The sequence below is a fragment of the Petaurus breviceps genome, unplaced genomic scaffold, assembly GCF_028583685.1.
Source record: "Petaurus breviceps papuanus isolate PSGF00001 unplaced genomic scaffold, PetGlider_PUasm1.0 98, whole genome shotgun sequence".
NCBI lineage: Eukaryota > Metazoa > Chordata > Mammalia > Diprotodontia > Petauridae > Petaurus > Petaurus breviceps.
Window position 1 is genome coordinate 8897159 of NW_027187460.1, and position 16304 is coordinate 8913462.

General features: G+C 35.8%; 1 protein-coding gene across 1 annotated transcript in view; it reads left to right on the forward strand.

The window, feature by feature from the left end:
- COL22A1 (collagen type XXII alpha 1 chain) overlaps positions 1–16304 on the forward strand; it is a 630085-nt gene that overhangs the window by 420375 nt on the left and 193406 nt on the right. Inside the window, exons 25-29 of the mRNA XM_069081305.1 lie at positions 440–493; positions 1259–1312; positions 4271–4324; positions 9822–9875; positions 15586–15630. Of these exons, the coding sequence (XP_068937406.1) occupies positions 440–493; positions 1259–1312; positions 4271–4324; positions 9822–9875; positions 15586–15630 (261 nt within the window). The remainder of the gene's footprint in view (positions 1–439; positions 494–1258; positions 1313–4270; positions 4325–9821; positions 9876–15585; positions 15631–16304) is intronic.

Genomic DNA, 16304 nt, shown 5'->3' on the forward strand with positions numbered 1-16304 from the left:
CTTTCCTTCCTTCCTTCTTTCCTTCTTTCCTTCTTTCCTTCCTTCCTTCCTTCCTTTCTTCTTCCTTCTTTTCTTCCTTCCATCTCTTTTTTTTCTTTCACTTTTTCTTTTATTCTTTGTTGAATAGCAACCCAAGAAGGCTGTCTACAAAAATATTGGAAAATTACAAACTGCCTTAGTGGAAAGAGCCCACATAATGGTAAAACAACAAATCTTTACATGTTCCAAATAAGTATGATTATGATTGCATTGTAGAGAGCATTCCTGCTCAGAGACAAGTTAGACTAGATATCTTCTTCATATTCATCTTCATTCATTTCCATTCAATCCCTTCATACACAATGCTAATCACAACTTCTAATTCACAGGGAGATTTCTATCCCTACCTCACTTTCTAGCATTTTTGATGTATCAGGGCATTTTTCTGTTTTCTTTATAGGGTCCACAAGGATCTCCTGGAGTCCCAGGACCACCTGGGCCAGTTGGCCCGCCAGTAAGATTGACTTTTGTTTCCTGTGCCATTTGGGTTGGGATGAATGTGAAAAATATGTAGCATAATGTAATCTGTTTAGAAATATATGTACCTTTAGTTATTTTGAATGGAAAGTTCATGAAAGAAAGATATACTCTTTTCCTTCCCAAGGCTCTGCTGCATTAGTCAAATGATTGTGAGGTTATCAGCTAACACCCATCTCTAACCATTCTCAAGACAAGAAGAAGGGTCCATATTTGGTGAAATGGACACCTGTGAATTTTTGCTAAGCTGTTTGAGACCTAAAATGTTATTTGTCTTTCAGCCCTGTCTACTTACAAGGCCTTTTTTGTTTGTTAAAAAGAAGAGATGCATATTATGAGGGATGATTTGTAAAGATGATTAATGAAGGCATTATTAGAAATGAAGTACTATGAAAAAATGAAATGGGCTGAGACAAAAGGCCCCCCCAATTAGAAGTTTTAAGGCAAAGCTTAGATAAATAATATTTTTGTAGAGGAAGTTCTTTTTCAGGTACACTTTGAACTAGATACTTTCTGAGCATACTCCAAACTCAGAAACTATGATTTTCTGGATTCAGAAACTGCCATGTGAAGACAGTCAAGGAAAATATTCCTCTTCTTAATTAAACTCTAGTTACCTTTCTAAATTCTACATCATATAAAAATAATTCAAATTATGTTATATACTGGCTGTGGGTCCTTTATATCTTCTTGGAAAAGATGGTTGAACTAACAGTTTCTTTCTGGGGGTTTTCTCATATAGGGGCTTCCTGGAGAGATTGGCTTTTCTGGAAAACCTGGTCAGCCTGGCCAACCAGTAAGTACTCCTCCATATACTTGTGAAGTTGATTATTTTTAAGGCAAGTATAGAACTTGAACTTTAAACCACTTTGATTTCATCTTCTCAGATTGGACCCAACATTCCAGCTTGCCATTTCTATATACATTTATTGGTATTTATGTCTGTTATGCACTAGCTCTTTTTGTATCCTGGTAAGATATTTTTTAGGTTATGACGATAATATAACATGTTTGCTATTCCTCTCAGTTTTGTGCGATCTGCAAGCCACAGCTTTCTTATTTCTTGAACTCTCTACAGAATTTGGGACTGTTCACAACTCTCTCCCACTTTTTAGTTATCTCTTCTCTAGCTTTTTGTGGCACTGCTTTCTTCTGGTTCTCATCCTAGTTTCCTGACCACTCCTCCATGGTCTCCTTTGCTGTCTTTTCATCCATTTATTACTTTCTCATTATGGGTATACGTCAAGGCTTTGTGCCAGTCCCTCTCTCTTCTCTCTTCTTTCTTTCTTCTTTCCACCTCTTTCAATTGGGATCTCATCATCAGACACTGGTTTAATGATCATTTCCACACATATAACTCCAACATCTATATGTCAAGCTCTAGGAACTCACCTGAGCTCCAGTTCTTAAACTTTGTAATACATTTTTCAGTTTTAATACTCTATTGCCATCTCAGTCAACATGTGCAAAACAGAATTCATTATATTTTCTCCCAAACCACCTGTCTTCTTAACTTTCCTCTTTCTGTTGAGGGCACAGTTGTCCTTTCAGTCATCCGTGTTTCCAACCTCAAGGTCATCTTCTACTATTCATTCTCACTCACTCCATATGTCTAAGAATTTGTGATATCCTACCTCCTCCATGTCTCTCACCACATATCATTTCATTACTCACGCAGTTACCACTTTAATTCAAACTTTTTTTCCTCTCCTCTGGACTGTTCTAATATCTTTTTCAGTGGTCTCCCTACCTCAAGTTTCTCCCCTTTCAAATTTATCCTCCACATAGCTACCTAAAGTGAATGACTGACAATGTAACTCCCTTACTCACAGAAATTCAGTTGCTTTTTATTTCCTTTTGGTTAGAATATAAAATCCAATCCTTCGCAAACTAGCTTCAGCTGATTCTTCAACCCTCATTGTGTTTCATTATCACTTTATGGTATAGCCAGTTTGGTTTTCTTGCTGTTCCTCATGCATGACACTCCATCTGTTTTTGTATCATTAGCTGTCCCCTTGCCTGGGATGCACTCCATCCTCACCTCTGCGTTTTAGAATCATTTATTTCCTCCAAAACTCCACTCAATACTTTCTACATGAAACCTTCCCTCATCATTTCCCTCTCTCAACTGTCAGTGCCCATCCTTTTAAACCTTTTCATTAATTTTATATACACACATATATATGTATACAAACAAATTATGTATACTATATATTCTCTTTCCCAATTGAGTATTACCTCATTGATACCAAGAATTATTTTGTTTTTGTCTTTGTGTATCCAGAATCTGGCACATTAATAGGTACTTAATACATATTTGCTGAATGGTCTGGAAAGTACAGTTTTATGTGTCCTTTATCATTTCCCTATCCATCCTGAATAGTAGTTTTATCCCTTCTTTAATCTTTCACTTGCTTGCAATATATATATATTTAAATGTTTGTTTTTATCCTTAGAATCAAACACAAGCTTCATTTCCTTCTAGGTGTTAACATTCCTCACATTCATAAAAGACAATGAATGACACTTTTATATTCTTCCTTTGTTAGCTGTTTGTGATTCCCTCTTCTCGCCATGTCTTTTAAAACTCTGCCTTGTTCAATGGTTCCTTGTTTATCCTTGGTGATCTCTTTAGGAACATTCTTCTTTTGCTCTCCTTTGGAATCCTTAATGATTGTGTCATCAGAATTTTCACCTTGAGAACGTTTCGTCTTTCTCTCTCTATCATTCACTTTCCCTGAAGAATTTTCGACCAGTTAGCCTCTCTATTAACTCACTAAAATCTGGTTTCCCAAAATCTAGCTGCTGCTCTGTATCTGGTAGAAAGAGAATTCTAGAAAATATGTCAACAGTTGAAATATCCCATTGTTACTATTCCACGAATCTTTACCAGATTTATGAGCTCTTTTGCAGGCTCATCATCATATTCTGCCTACAGACTAGGTAGTCCGGACTGTGATAATAGTACCTGTTCCATTGATCCTCATTCTAATATTGTGCTTTCTGCTTTCCACATTTAACTTGAGTATTTTTATAGGTGCATTATACTATGATGCTTCATTTGTCTAATCTTTTCCCTTTTGAATGCAATCTATCTTCTCATTACTATGGTCTAGTCATGACCCACATCCTATCAAATCTCAGCAATTTCTATGAGGTTCAAGGTATCTCCTTGCATTAAGATCTTTGTTATCAACCTATTTGTGTGTATGTATAGACATTTAAGCCAATGAGTTTTATTTGGGCTTTTTTCTTCCTTGATAGTTGCCTCCAGTGAATTATAGTCCATCTTATATGCCTTAGGATCTTACTTTAACAATCTTCTTATGTCATTCCTATTCCTTTATAGGAAACTTCCTCATTGTCAGAAGTGAAATTTGAACTTAGATATTCCTGACACTAAATATGGCACTATGGCCACTGTTTCATGCCACCTCTATACCACTTGCTACAGTCTGTTGTATTTGGTTTGATAAATGACAAATAATATGATAAAGTCAAAGGAAAGAATGAAAGTGATGTTAGAAAATTTCAGGAGAGTGTATTCAGTTCCATCTGTGGATACCCAGGGAAGGCTTTATGGAACTGGTAGCCTCTGAGTCAGGCTTTGGAAGAAGAAGATTTCAACAAGCAGAGATTTGGAAAAAATAATTCCATACAAAGGGGCTTTAATAGTATCTAAGAACAAAGCAACTTTCTAAATTGAAATCACTTGAATATCCATATATCTGACCTATGTTCTTTTGATGAATAGGGATCCCCTGGTAAAGATGGGACAAATGGACTTCCTGGATTGCAAGGACCTAAGGTTGGTATCAGATATATAAGTTTAAATCTGAGACTTCCCAGGTTAAAATTCCAAAAAGAACTACTTCCATCATTATTTATTTCCAAATATATTAATCATCAGAAAGCTATGAAAAGGATAATCTTAAGATTAATTTACAGTTTGTTATATTTTTCATTTGTTTAAAGGGTTGAGTTTGTTGATACTATACTCAAAAAGGTGAGGAATTAGTTTCTGGGCATTTTGCCAACATTAGTTTCTCCAGTTGTTCACAGAAGGTGAAGGGGGTAGTTGAGGCTGTAAGTGAGGTGGCTTTGGTTTTGGCAATATGACCTGAGCTATTTGACTCTTAGTTATACATCCAGCACTGTACCCCACTGCTTTAATTGAATGATGCCATCACTAGTACTACCACTAATGTATATACATATATAGATATATAATATGCACACAAATAATGTAATATATACATATATGTACATAACATGTATATACATATATGTATATGTGAAATTTATGTTAATAAAATTACTATTATTAATCATATATTACCACTGTTATTTATTTTCTTCCTCTTTTCCCTCTTTTCTCTTATTATATGTGATTTCATTGGTGTAAGTGTTCTACTGAAACAAAGCAATTCTTCTGTTCATTAGTACCCAATGTTCTAGAGGTTCTATAACCTTAAAAAAATTTCCTTGCAGTCAGCCTGATAATGGGCTTCTCTGAACTCAGCCAGGCTATCCTTGATGAACAAACATAGACAAGCATGACCCCTCTACAACTTCAGTTACATAGTCTGTGTGCTAAGCACAGTGCCTGGCACACAGTCAATGCTTAATAAATGTTTGTTGATTTGATCTTTGCAAGGAGTTGTAGCACACCAAATTCATTTTAAAAAGGCTAGCTAGCCTCTAGTGATGAAACCTGAAGTCTGAGAGAGGTAGCTCATTTGAGATCACAATAACAGTAACTACTTGGACTGTGTTCAGAGCCATGGTTGGGGGAGGGGAATACCTATTATTTATAATGTAAAGAATGTAACAAAAAGGCATTATTTCATTCATAGTTAAAAATCAAGACCAGAAGAATTGATCGTCACATAGAGAAATAAGTCTCTATAGAGTATAGGTCTTACAAATATGAAACTATTCTTATAGGTACTTATAGTATACAAAAAACACATGGTCATGCTAGGTTCAAAACTGATCAGCCACTGACCATGGGGCGGTTTGCTCTGGTTACAGGGAGAGTACAGAGGCCTTCTAATCTGTTAATCTGTTAGATTTGGGGGTCCAAGACAGGGATTCAATTTTCTTGGTTTGCCTTGCCCAAAATCTGAGACAAAGGAAAATGAAACAGAGGGATTAGATGGAACTCACTATTTAAACCAAAATGGAAGCTTACTTTTAAATGGAATTACCCATGAATAAAAGGAAAATATAGTAAGCCCTCTCTCTGCCACCATGTCATCTTGGTAGCACTATGCCAATGTTTATATAAGAACCAAGATTATCTACACATCACAATTAAACATTGGAGTAGGATTGCCATTGTCATTGCTGCTATTTTCTCCTCTGTTTCTCTTCCCCTCTTATCTCCTTCCCTCCTTCCTGTCCTCTCCTCCTCTTCTCTTCTGTCTTCCACTCTCCTCCCCCTCTCTCCTCAAATTTATGTTATGATTTAGGGTTATACTCTCAACTATAGCCTTCTCCTAATGCCTCATTGTGATATGGAGCTGACCTGGACTTCTTGCTGGCTATGCCAGTAGACTTCAAAGTCTGACAGATCCTGACAAGCTAGAAAAGCTTCAAGTAAAGATACAGTCACAGACTGTGATTCTATCATCTTCAGGTCAGCAAAGCTCTGTTTGGAGAGGCCAGTCACCAAGGAATAAATTAGAGAGAGGGGCACAATTCTTCTAAAATATCATCTCTTATGGGTGAAGAGACACAGGTGGGAATATACTCACACTGATGAAGTTACAGGTGCTTGAAATCCTTAAGTGTGATTGTATAAGGTGGAGTAGAGGTGGGGTGATACTGACCAGTGAGCCCCCAGTCATTTGTGTCTGTACAACAAGCCTGTCACATTTATCAGTTCATTTAGTTTTCCCAACAACCTTGCAAGGTAGATGGTATGGGTATTATTAGGTCCATTTTACAGATAATAGAACTGAATACTATAAAGATTGCTTATTCAGGGTCAAGTACTAGAACCAGCCTTTGAACCCAAGCCATCTTTCTCTACATAAAGAGCCCTAAAAAGCAGTAGATGCATATGTTATTGTTGTTATTACCGTCTGGGACTCCTTACAGGTTGGAAAAAGTCAGAGCTAAATAAAAGAAAATAATAAAAAAATTTCCCCAGGACTATAAACATTTCATGCCCTTGAGCTGGTTTGTGGAAGAATCAATTCTCCCAATAGCTTCCTTTAAACAATGTTTAGCACATCAAGGGAGAGGTGTGAGGAGAATGTTTTATGCTTCAAGAGGCTTGGGTAACTCTTGCTTCCCCAGATACAGACAGAATAACAAATTCAGTGTGATGGTTCCTGACATTGTCAGCTCAGAGACCACACGGGATGTTGCTTTCCTCAAATGCCTGCCTTACTTAGCCTCACAGCAATGTATCACTGTGGTTTGTATTGCTGTTATAAACATTAATGTTGATGAAAAGACTAACTCCTATTTCTGTAGTGCCTTTAAGGTTTGTGAAATGTATTTTCTCAACCCACCCTGTGAGGTAAATCACACAAGTATTATCGCCCCCATTTGACAGATGAGGAAATCGAGTTCCAGAGGTGAAATGATTTGTCCAAAGTCATGTAGCTAGTAATTTAGGGTCCATATATGTCCATCAAGTAATATTTCCCTTCACACGGAAGTTCTTTACCTTTATTGAGTCATAGACTCCATCGATTTGACCTGTGTTCCCCTCAGAATATTATTAATACATGAAATAAAATATATAGTATTATAAAGGAAACCATTTCTGTTGAAATGCAGTTCTCGGTATATTAAAAGAAAAGTTCACATGCTTGAAGTTAAGACTCTGTATCTCTCCATGAATTAATTCTTTTTGCCTGCATTTCTCAGAATAATCTCAGATGTTCTGCTCAAGTCTTCAATACCATGTAGTATAGAAAAAGCACTGGATGTAGAGTGAGAAGGCTTGGATTCAAATTCTGTCTTTTACATTTATTGCCTGATACTGAGAAACTCACTTAACCTCTCTGACCCTCAGTTTCCTCATTTGTAAAATGGAGAAAGTGGTCCTGGTCTTGTTTATTACTTCACAAGGTTTTTATGAGGCGAAAATGAAAATAAATGCCTTTTAAGAAGATTAAAAAGTGTTATATACCCCTATTCCTAAAGTGTTGCTAATTATTCCAATCATCAACAGTCATTCTTGATGACAAAGGGCTGAATAAATCAAAGAACGTTATTTTAGTATTTACTTGGTGCTAAGCACTGTGACAAGCACTGAGGATATAATTACCGGCTAGCAAGCAGGCAAGTTCCCTACCTAAAGAAACTCACATTCTATATAGGTTGCGGGATTGACTTCCTTTTCCATTTTTTTTTTACATGGTTGTAAGACTTTTTTTTTTTTAGCTCTGCTGGTGAACTCAAGAGCCCTATGTGTTACTTTATGTAAATTCCTTGACTCAGTCTGACAATGGATACCTATTCAAAAAATGTGCAAAACATTTATTAAACGTATACTATATGAAGTAAAGACTCTGAGTTCAGTGCTAGAAATTCACACACTCCCAACTCTCAAGGAACTTACACTCTACTACAGGGAAAATGCTATTGTGTGTCTAAGGAACCACAGTAGCATGAACTATGAGAATGGTTACAATCTGTTCTCCAGACTGCCATTGTTTTGAGGCTTTGAATTAGGGTACTTTGTTCTACTTCATTTCACTGGGATGGCTTACATAAAACTGGTGTTCCATTTTCATTTATTTAGGTATTTACTATGTGCCAAGTACTGTGTTAAGTACTTGCAATTAGCAAAGCCTGTTAATTGTTGGACTATTCCCTTCATCTATTGCTAACTGATGTATTTATGCTGATTCATGTTATATTTGTATACAAATTTCACACTTTTCAGATTGCTCAAGCTTAGGGTCACTGTGTCTCTAGATACTCTAGGCATCTTCTTTTGTGTAAATTCCTTAAGCAGTGTTTACTAACTAAATTCCAAACTTCTTAGCTGACATTCAAAGCCTTAACTCTTAATCTGTTGTTTCACTTTTTCTCAGATTGCATCATTTCGTGCCCATCCCCTGCTGTTCAAGCCAGGCTTGAACATGTAAATTATTTTTGTTCTAGAAGCACATTTTACCTTTTCTCATCTCTATACCTTTTTTTTTTGCACTCATCCCTAAATTGATAATCATTGCCTTGGATCCACTGAAATTCTAATCATCCTTTAAAGCAGAGTTAAATGCCTCTACTTTCATGAACCCTTTCCTAATTCATAACTTCTCTCCTTGCCCCATCGTTGGAAATGATTGTCCCTTCCTTAAAAGTCATAGTACATTGTAGCTCTCATATTCCACTTATGATGTTCATTTTCTAGTATTGCAATTTGACTATTTATCTTATATCCCCTAAAGACTGTAAGCTAATCTTAATGGTAAAGAATCAGTTTGATGTGTATCTCACCAAAATTCACAGTCTCACATATCTCATAAATATCTTACATAATAATTCAGTGCCTCATAACAACTGGCAGTCTGTATAACAGTTTCTAACCATGCTCATGGTCTGTACGATTGTGGTTCTCTAGAAAGACATGATATCTTATCTCCTGTATTAGAACCCAAGTTCTGTGAGGACAGGAAATGTGTAAATTCCCAGCACTGCACTTGGAGCCTTCTTGCACATAGTAATATTTAATATTTTTTCACATTTATTGAATAAGTATCCATTGATAGAACTCAGTCAGTCAAGAACCATTTACTAAGAGTTAATTATGTGTTAAGTACTGGAATAAACTTTGGGATGCCAAAATACCAAATAGAAACCCCAAAACAGTCCTTTTCTCCAAAGAGTTCACTAGGACTGTTTTGGAGTTTCTATTTGGTAGACAACATAATACAGTAGAAAGAGTTATTAGACTTGGAATCAGGAAAGACAGAGTCCTTGAATCTTGCCTCTGATACTTAATGGTTGGGTGACCATGGACAGGTCAATGAATCTCTCTATAGATATTATCTGCAGTACTTTCCTCATTCAGTTGTTATGAAGATCAGATTGTACCAGAAGCACTTTGACAACACGAAAGCAGAATACAAATGTCAATTGTTGTATATTTTTGTGTTTCTTTCCATTCTGAGCAAATAGATTCTAGATTCTTAAGAAATGTTTGATGAATTGAATTGAGCCAGTGCTATCACAATATCACATGTCATCCAAAGCCTTGTCAGATTATCAGTGACATTCTCTAAAGAGACACCAGAATCCTGACATCTTCCAGTAATTATTCTTTGTGTTCCTTACAGGGAGAGCCAGGAGAACGAGGAGAAGATGGTTTGCCTGGGAATCCTGGACCTAGGGTATGAAATTTCTCTTGACCTTATCCATATATCTATCAGTTAAATCTGTCAGTTAGTTGACTGTGGTTACTCTTGTTAGTAGAATAAATCAAAGGTCTAGTTTCTAACGTCATTCTTTCACGTTATTGTTTGGCAACTACTACAGGTAGACTAATGTTGTTTCATTAGAACTTTGGAGCATTTCAATGGCCTAGATGATAGGAATAGGTCTACTCTGTGTGTTAGTGTATACATAAAAAGATAGTTGTGAAACTAGGGATGATGAATAGAGAGACACATCAATGCCATCCATTGTTCCTTCCATATTTCCTCTCATCATTGATCAATCAATAAATCAATAAACATTTATTAAGCTCTTACTATGTGCCAAGTACTGTTCCAAGTGCCAGGAATACAAAAGGAGTCAAAAGATAGTCCTTTCCCTCAAGGAAATAATCTTTGGAGGCAATAATAATCTAATAATAACTGGCACAGTGTATAGAGAACTGAGCCTGGAGTCAGTAACATCTGAGTTCAAATTTGACCTCAGACACTTACTAGCTATGTGACCCTGACCAAGTCACTTAGCCTCTGTTTGCCTCAGTTTCCTCAACTGTAAAATGGGGGTCATAGTATTACCTCTCAGGATTATTGTGAAGATCAAAAGAGATAATACTATGAGATAATGTTTGTAAAAGGACTTAACACAGTGCCTGGCACATGGTAGACACTATAGAAATGATTATTAGTCTTCCTCTCTCTATGTATTATGAGATTGTGTACCAGTAAATTCAAGCCTGTATCTTGAATTCAGGAATATTGAAAAGAGGCAGTATAATAGAATGGAATGAAGACTAGTTGGGGAGTTAAAAGAGAGTCACAGGCAAATAATTTTCTTTCTCTGGGCTTTCATTTTCTCCCCTGTAAAATTAAAAGGAATTGATCTAACTGATCTCAAAGTCCATCTACAGTTAGATTCTAATTAGTGTGAATAATTAATCCCCTGAAATGGTTGCATGTATTCAAATTCACATCATTCAAGGTTAGAATTATATAAAATGTAGTTGTTGGTCCCAGAGCAATGCAAATATACATTGTAAATTCAAATAGTGTGAGTAATTTAGGGATTTAATTATTCACACTAATCAGGGTGTGACTATAATCTATTTTGTTCTATACTTTTTCAGTCATTTTTTTCAGTCGTGCCTGACTCTGTGACTCTATTTGGAGTTTTCTTGGCAGAAATACTGAAGTTATTTACCATTTCCTTCTCCAACCTATTTTTATAGATGAGAAAACTGAGGCAAACAGGGTGAAGTGACTTGCCCAGGGTCACACAGCTAGTAAGTGTCTGAGGCCAGTTTTGAACTCTGCCACTTCCTGGAGTCTTCTCAACTCTATGCCTAGCACTTGACCCACTGCCCCTCCTAGCTCCCTCTTGACTCAAAACAAGTACCTGCTTTACCACAGACTGAGCAAGTCTTCTGTCAGCCTTTGCTTGAACTTCTCCAGGGACGGGCAACTCAGTCTTCAAAATTATAACATTATGCTCCTTTTGAAGAATTCTGATTTTTAGGACAAGTGATCAGGTGCTTGGAATAAATTCTTCCACACTAAGCATGGATTCTACTGAGGATGTGTCAAAAATGTAATCTTTAAATTAATACTTCCAAACGTCCAGGACCTATAATGTCATTCAGATGGTTGTTCCTTCCAACATCACAGAATGAAACCTGCTCACCTGACTAGAGGAATGGTTTTTGTGAATTGCTGTGGCCAAGAAAATTTCTGCATTTAGCAAGGCCAGTATCACTTCAGACTTTAAACAGGAGTCTATCATTAGGCCTATGCTTTATTTTATTTTTTTATTTTAATTTTTGATTACACATGCAATTGTTCATGTCCATTATTTACTATTGGTTTTAAAAAAAGAAAGACTGGAAGAGGTTTATCCACAAATGACTGTGATATAAAAACCAAAAGGCATGTGTTGGAATTCAAAGAAGATAAAGGAATGCATTTCGTTTTAATTTTAACAAGACAGTTGATTCTATTTCATGTATGAAAAGATATTACATGTACAGGAGGTCCAAAAGTTGTAGTACAACTTTAAGTTATTAGAACAGGGATATTTTTTAGAGTAACAATAATAATAGCAATGAAAAGAGCATTGTTATTAGTATAATTTTACATAATATTTTAATAGTGTTCCTTGGCAATACCATGATGATACCTACTTCATCCTGTCCCACCCTCACCTCAATATTGGAAATTCTTTCAATGTACAGCTAAACAACATCCATCTAAAAGAGAAAATAAAATAATTCTAAGAGAAAAAACAAAATAATTCTGATGCAATAAAAACTCATCTCCCTAATGAGATGGATCAATTCTTAGAATCATAGAATCAGCTTATTGAAAGGGTTTCAAAGTTCATAGGTTCAGTCCTTATCAGAAACATGAATTCCTAATAAGTGGTCATCCATGTCTCCACTTGAAGAATAATAAGGATCTCCTTATCTTCATAGGCAAATCATTCCATCCTTTTTTTTTCTTATTTCATATCAGGGAAGTAATTTCCTTGGTGTGAACATCACCTCCAACACTGTAGATTATAACACTTTCATGTAGAAGGCCTTCATGACTTGAGGTGGGTAGAAAAATCCATCACCTGATGACCAACACTCTGGCCTCTCCTAAATTAGATAGGCTGATGTTTTTAGAGATTAATTTCTAATGACTGTTCTCAAAGCCCTTCCATGTTGTTAAGACCTGCCAGAATTTACGTGTTTTGGTGTTGCAGACTTCAGGAAGTCAATGTTACCTTGTGGCCACCATGAGTGTTTGGATAGCAACTCACAGCTTGCTTTCGACAATGTTTTTAGAGCATGACAGTAAAGGGTAGCAGGATAATAGCAGGAGTTGCCTTTTGTTTGTAGTGATTCCCTGGGAGCGTGGGTAATATGCAGAAACCATCTGTTCTTTAGGCAGCCATTTTGCAGTCAGGGGCTTTGGTGGCAACGCATATTTATACAAAATCAGACATACTTAGAAATTTACTGGAATTCTTCAGTTCCTTTCCCTCTCCCTCCTTCACTTGATTGTCTTTAAGAAGCAAATTATTTTAGAAGGAAACTTTTTTTTTGTTTTTTAATATGTGATAGATTTTTTAAATTATGTTTTGCCTTTAGTAACACATATTTGAAAAACAGCTTAGGATAGTGGTTAGAATGTGGGGCTTGTGTCACATCCTCTGACTCTTACTATCTGTGTAATCAAGGGCAAGTCATTTATTTACCTGCTGGGTCCCTTTAGCAACTTCCTTGACTTTAGCCCCACTAAGTCATAGTTGGTTTATGACCCTAGTTGGTAGGAAGAATTCCCCCAACTGATGCAATTAATAATACTATAGGATCATAAATTTAGAGTCAGGAGGGATTATAGGGGTCATCTAGTCATTTCATTTACAAATGATAAAATTAAAACTGAAGGGGGTTAAATGATTTGTCTAAGGTCACACAGGTAAGGTAGCAGAACTGTGATTTGAGCCTATGATTTGAACCCCTGACCCCAAATGCATTTTTTCTACTGTTGCATACTACTGAATGTCTTTATAAAACATCTGTGACTCACTTCTTTGAAAATATAAAATATAATTTTTATGATCCCTTCAAATAACACATACCCCTACCATACACTCCTTTACAGGAAGCATAAAGTAGAGTTGGGGGGGAATCTCTTTTTTTAACTTTACTTACTTTTAATTAAGCTAATATCCTCAGAAGTTTGGCCACCAAATGATTAATGTTTTTTTAGCCAAAGTACTGTTTGAAGATGGTATCCTAAAGCCTGACATTTATCACCCTTGTTAGTGGAAGCAGAGCAGACCGAGGAAACTAGGTCTTTCAAATACTGTAGATAAAAACTAGCTGAAAATATATTCTTGAGAAGAGTTTAGAGAAATTCACGGACAACAGAAAAACAGTAATATATTAAAGGTAAACAGTTTATTTGGGGAATGTCTCTGATTTTTAGAGTCTGAAATCTAGAGAAACAACCAGGCTGTTCTATGAGCCATCCCTCAGCACTCTCATTAGAGATAGAACCTATGGATCTTAACATAGGATAGCATTTCTTATGTTCTTTAAGAGATCCATACCCTAAATCAGAGTCTTCCTTTTTTTCCTTTCCCCTTAGCTAGATTACAGGTCCTCAAAATATACTACCAGGCTTAATATATCTTAATGAGTGGGAGCTATGTTGGGACCACTGTTCCCATATGAAACATGTGGCATTGCTGGCATAGAAGAATAAAGCAGAGGGCAGCTGAGATCATCAGCGTATGCATTTATAGCTGGAAGTCACCTTAAAAGTCATTTAGGCCAACCAATTCATTTATAATTATATGTACTTATATATCATCATATATTTATGGCAGTTAGGTGGTTCAGTGAATAAATGCTAGAGCTGGATTGAGGAAGACAAGTTCAAATTTGACTTCACAAGCAAACTAAGCTACACGGCCCTGGGCAAGTCACTTAACTGCTGTTTATCTCATTTTCTTTATCTGTAAAATGAGGATAATAAAAGCATTTAATTTCCAATGTTGTTAGGAGGATCAAATGAAATAATATTAGTAAAGTACTTTGTAAACCTTAAAGTGATATATAAATTCTGGCTATCATTATTATGAAAATCAACACATACATCCCAATTAAATGACTTGCTCAAGGTAAAAAAAAAAATAATAAATAACAGAGCTGACATTTGAACTCAGGTCCTCTGACACCACATCTTTTCACACTATGTCTCCTTGCTTAGGATCAAGATTTCCTGATAGCCCTGGTTGCTTATAATCAATTTTTATAAAATTTTGCAAGCATGATTTTGTAAGATCATTTCTTTGGGAAGGCTGTAGACTAGGAACTTTTGAGGATCAACTTTCCCTAGCATGCCACGTTGAAAGTCATTACTAAGGTGAACTGGATGGATTTGCCACCACCCCATCCTTCTCACATAAACCACTTAGTCTGCCCTTTTGAGAGCAAAACTGAGTTCTAGACAAGTAGCATGGTATATTGAATAGAATGATGGACTTGTAAAAATAATGTTATCTGATTCTCTCTAGCTGTGAGAAGCTTCTTTAAGCATCAGTTTTCTTACCTGTAAAATTATCATTTTTATACTTTTAGTACCTACCTTGTGTTATTATATTAAATTATATATATAATATACTTTAATAATTTATATAATATGCATATATGTCATATGTTTGTGTGCATATGTGTGTTTATGTACACCCATACATATATGCATATGTAAATAATATGCAACAAAACATAGCTATACAATAAAAACTATATTATATAGTTATATATAATTATATATAGTAATATATAATACATTGAATATTATAATAATATACAAATATATGATAAATAAAATAATTATTATTATTTATATTACTAATTGAGGTTATTATGATGCACAAGTGAGTACAATGTATGTAACTTTAGACCACTATATAAATGTTATTAATTCTCATATATTTTGGTTCTGAGAATGGCCAGCCCTGGAGTTTTCTTGAATGTCAACTTAGAGGGTGGTGGTTATTTGAGTATCAATTAAATGAGCTTCTACTGTATTGCACTTATGTAGAAGGACAATTTGATGGAGATTTCTGATCCCTATAAAGCTGGATAACTGAGAATTTGTATTATTCTGTTTTCAGGGTGAAGTTGGAGAGCAAGGTCTAGCAGGCTTGCCTGGTCAGAAGGTGAGTAGATGAACTCAACATCATCCTCAGTCTGTTAGTTCATTTCATTTCCCATTGCTATCTCTACTTTTAATCTATCAGCAGTTGAAATCATACACTTCATGTTAGCTGAGTGATTAATTGTTTTTGTTAGTGGGGTGTGTTAGTCTAAGCCTCCTTCCAGGGAATCATGTTTCCAACTTCAGGAATACAGAGTAATGTGAGCACTAAAGGATTTGATACCACCTTTTACCATTCAGTATGACTCATGAAGGAATTGTCTAATTTCCTGTTTTAAGCCTACTTCCATCTCTGTCATTCCTTCTGGGCACCTATGTAATTTTTTTTGGAGGGTGGAAGGTAGGGCAATTGGGGTTAAATAACTTGCCCAAGGTCACATGGCTAGTTTTGTGTTAGGTATCTTAGGCCAGATTTGTAATTCAGGTCCTCCTATCTCCAGGGCCAGTGCTCTATTCACTGCAACACCTAGCTGCTATATAAATTTAAATGTATTTTCTTTTCTTTTTTTTTTCGCAGATTGAAGCAGATTTATTTTTGTTTCTTTTCCTTCCCTTTTTTCCTTTCCTTTCCTTATTTTTTTTCAAATGCTTTATTGACTTCTGATTTATATCATTCATTTCCGCCAGAGTTTGAGTTACAAATTTTCTCCCCGTTTTTCCCCTACTCACCCCCCC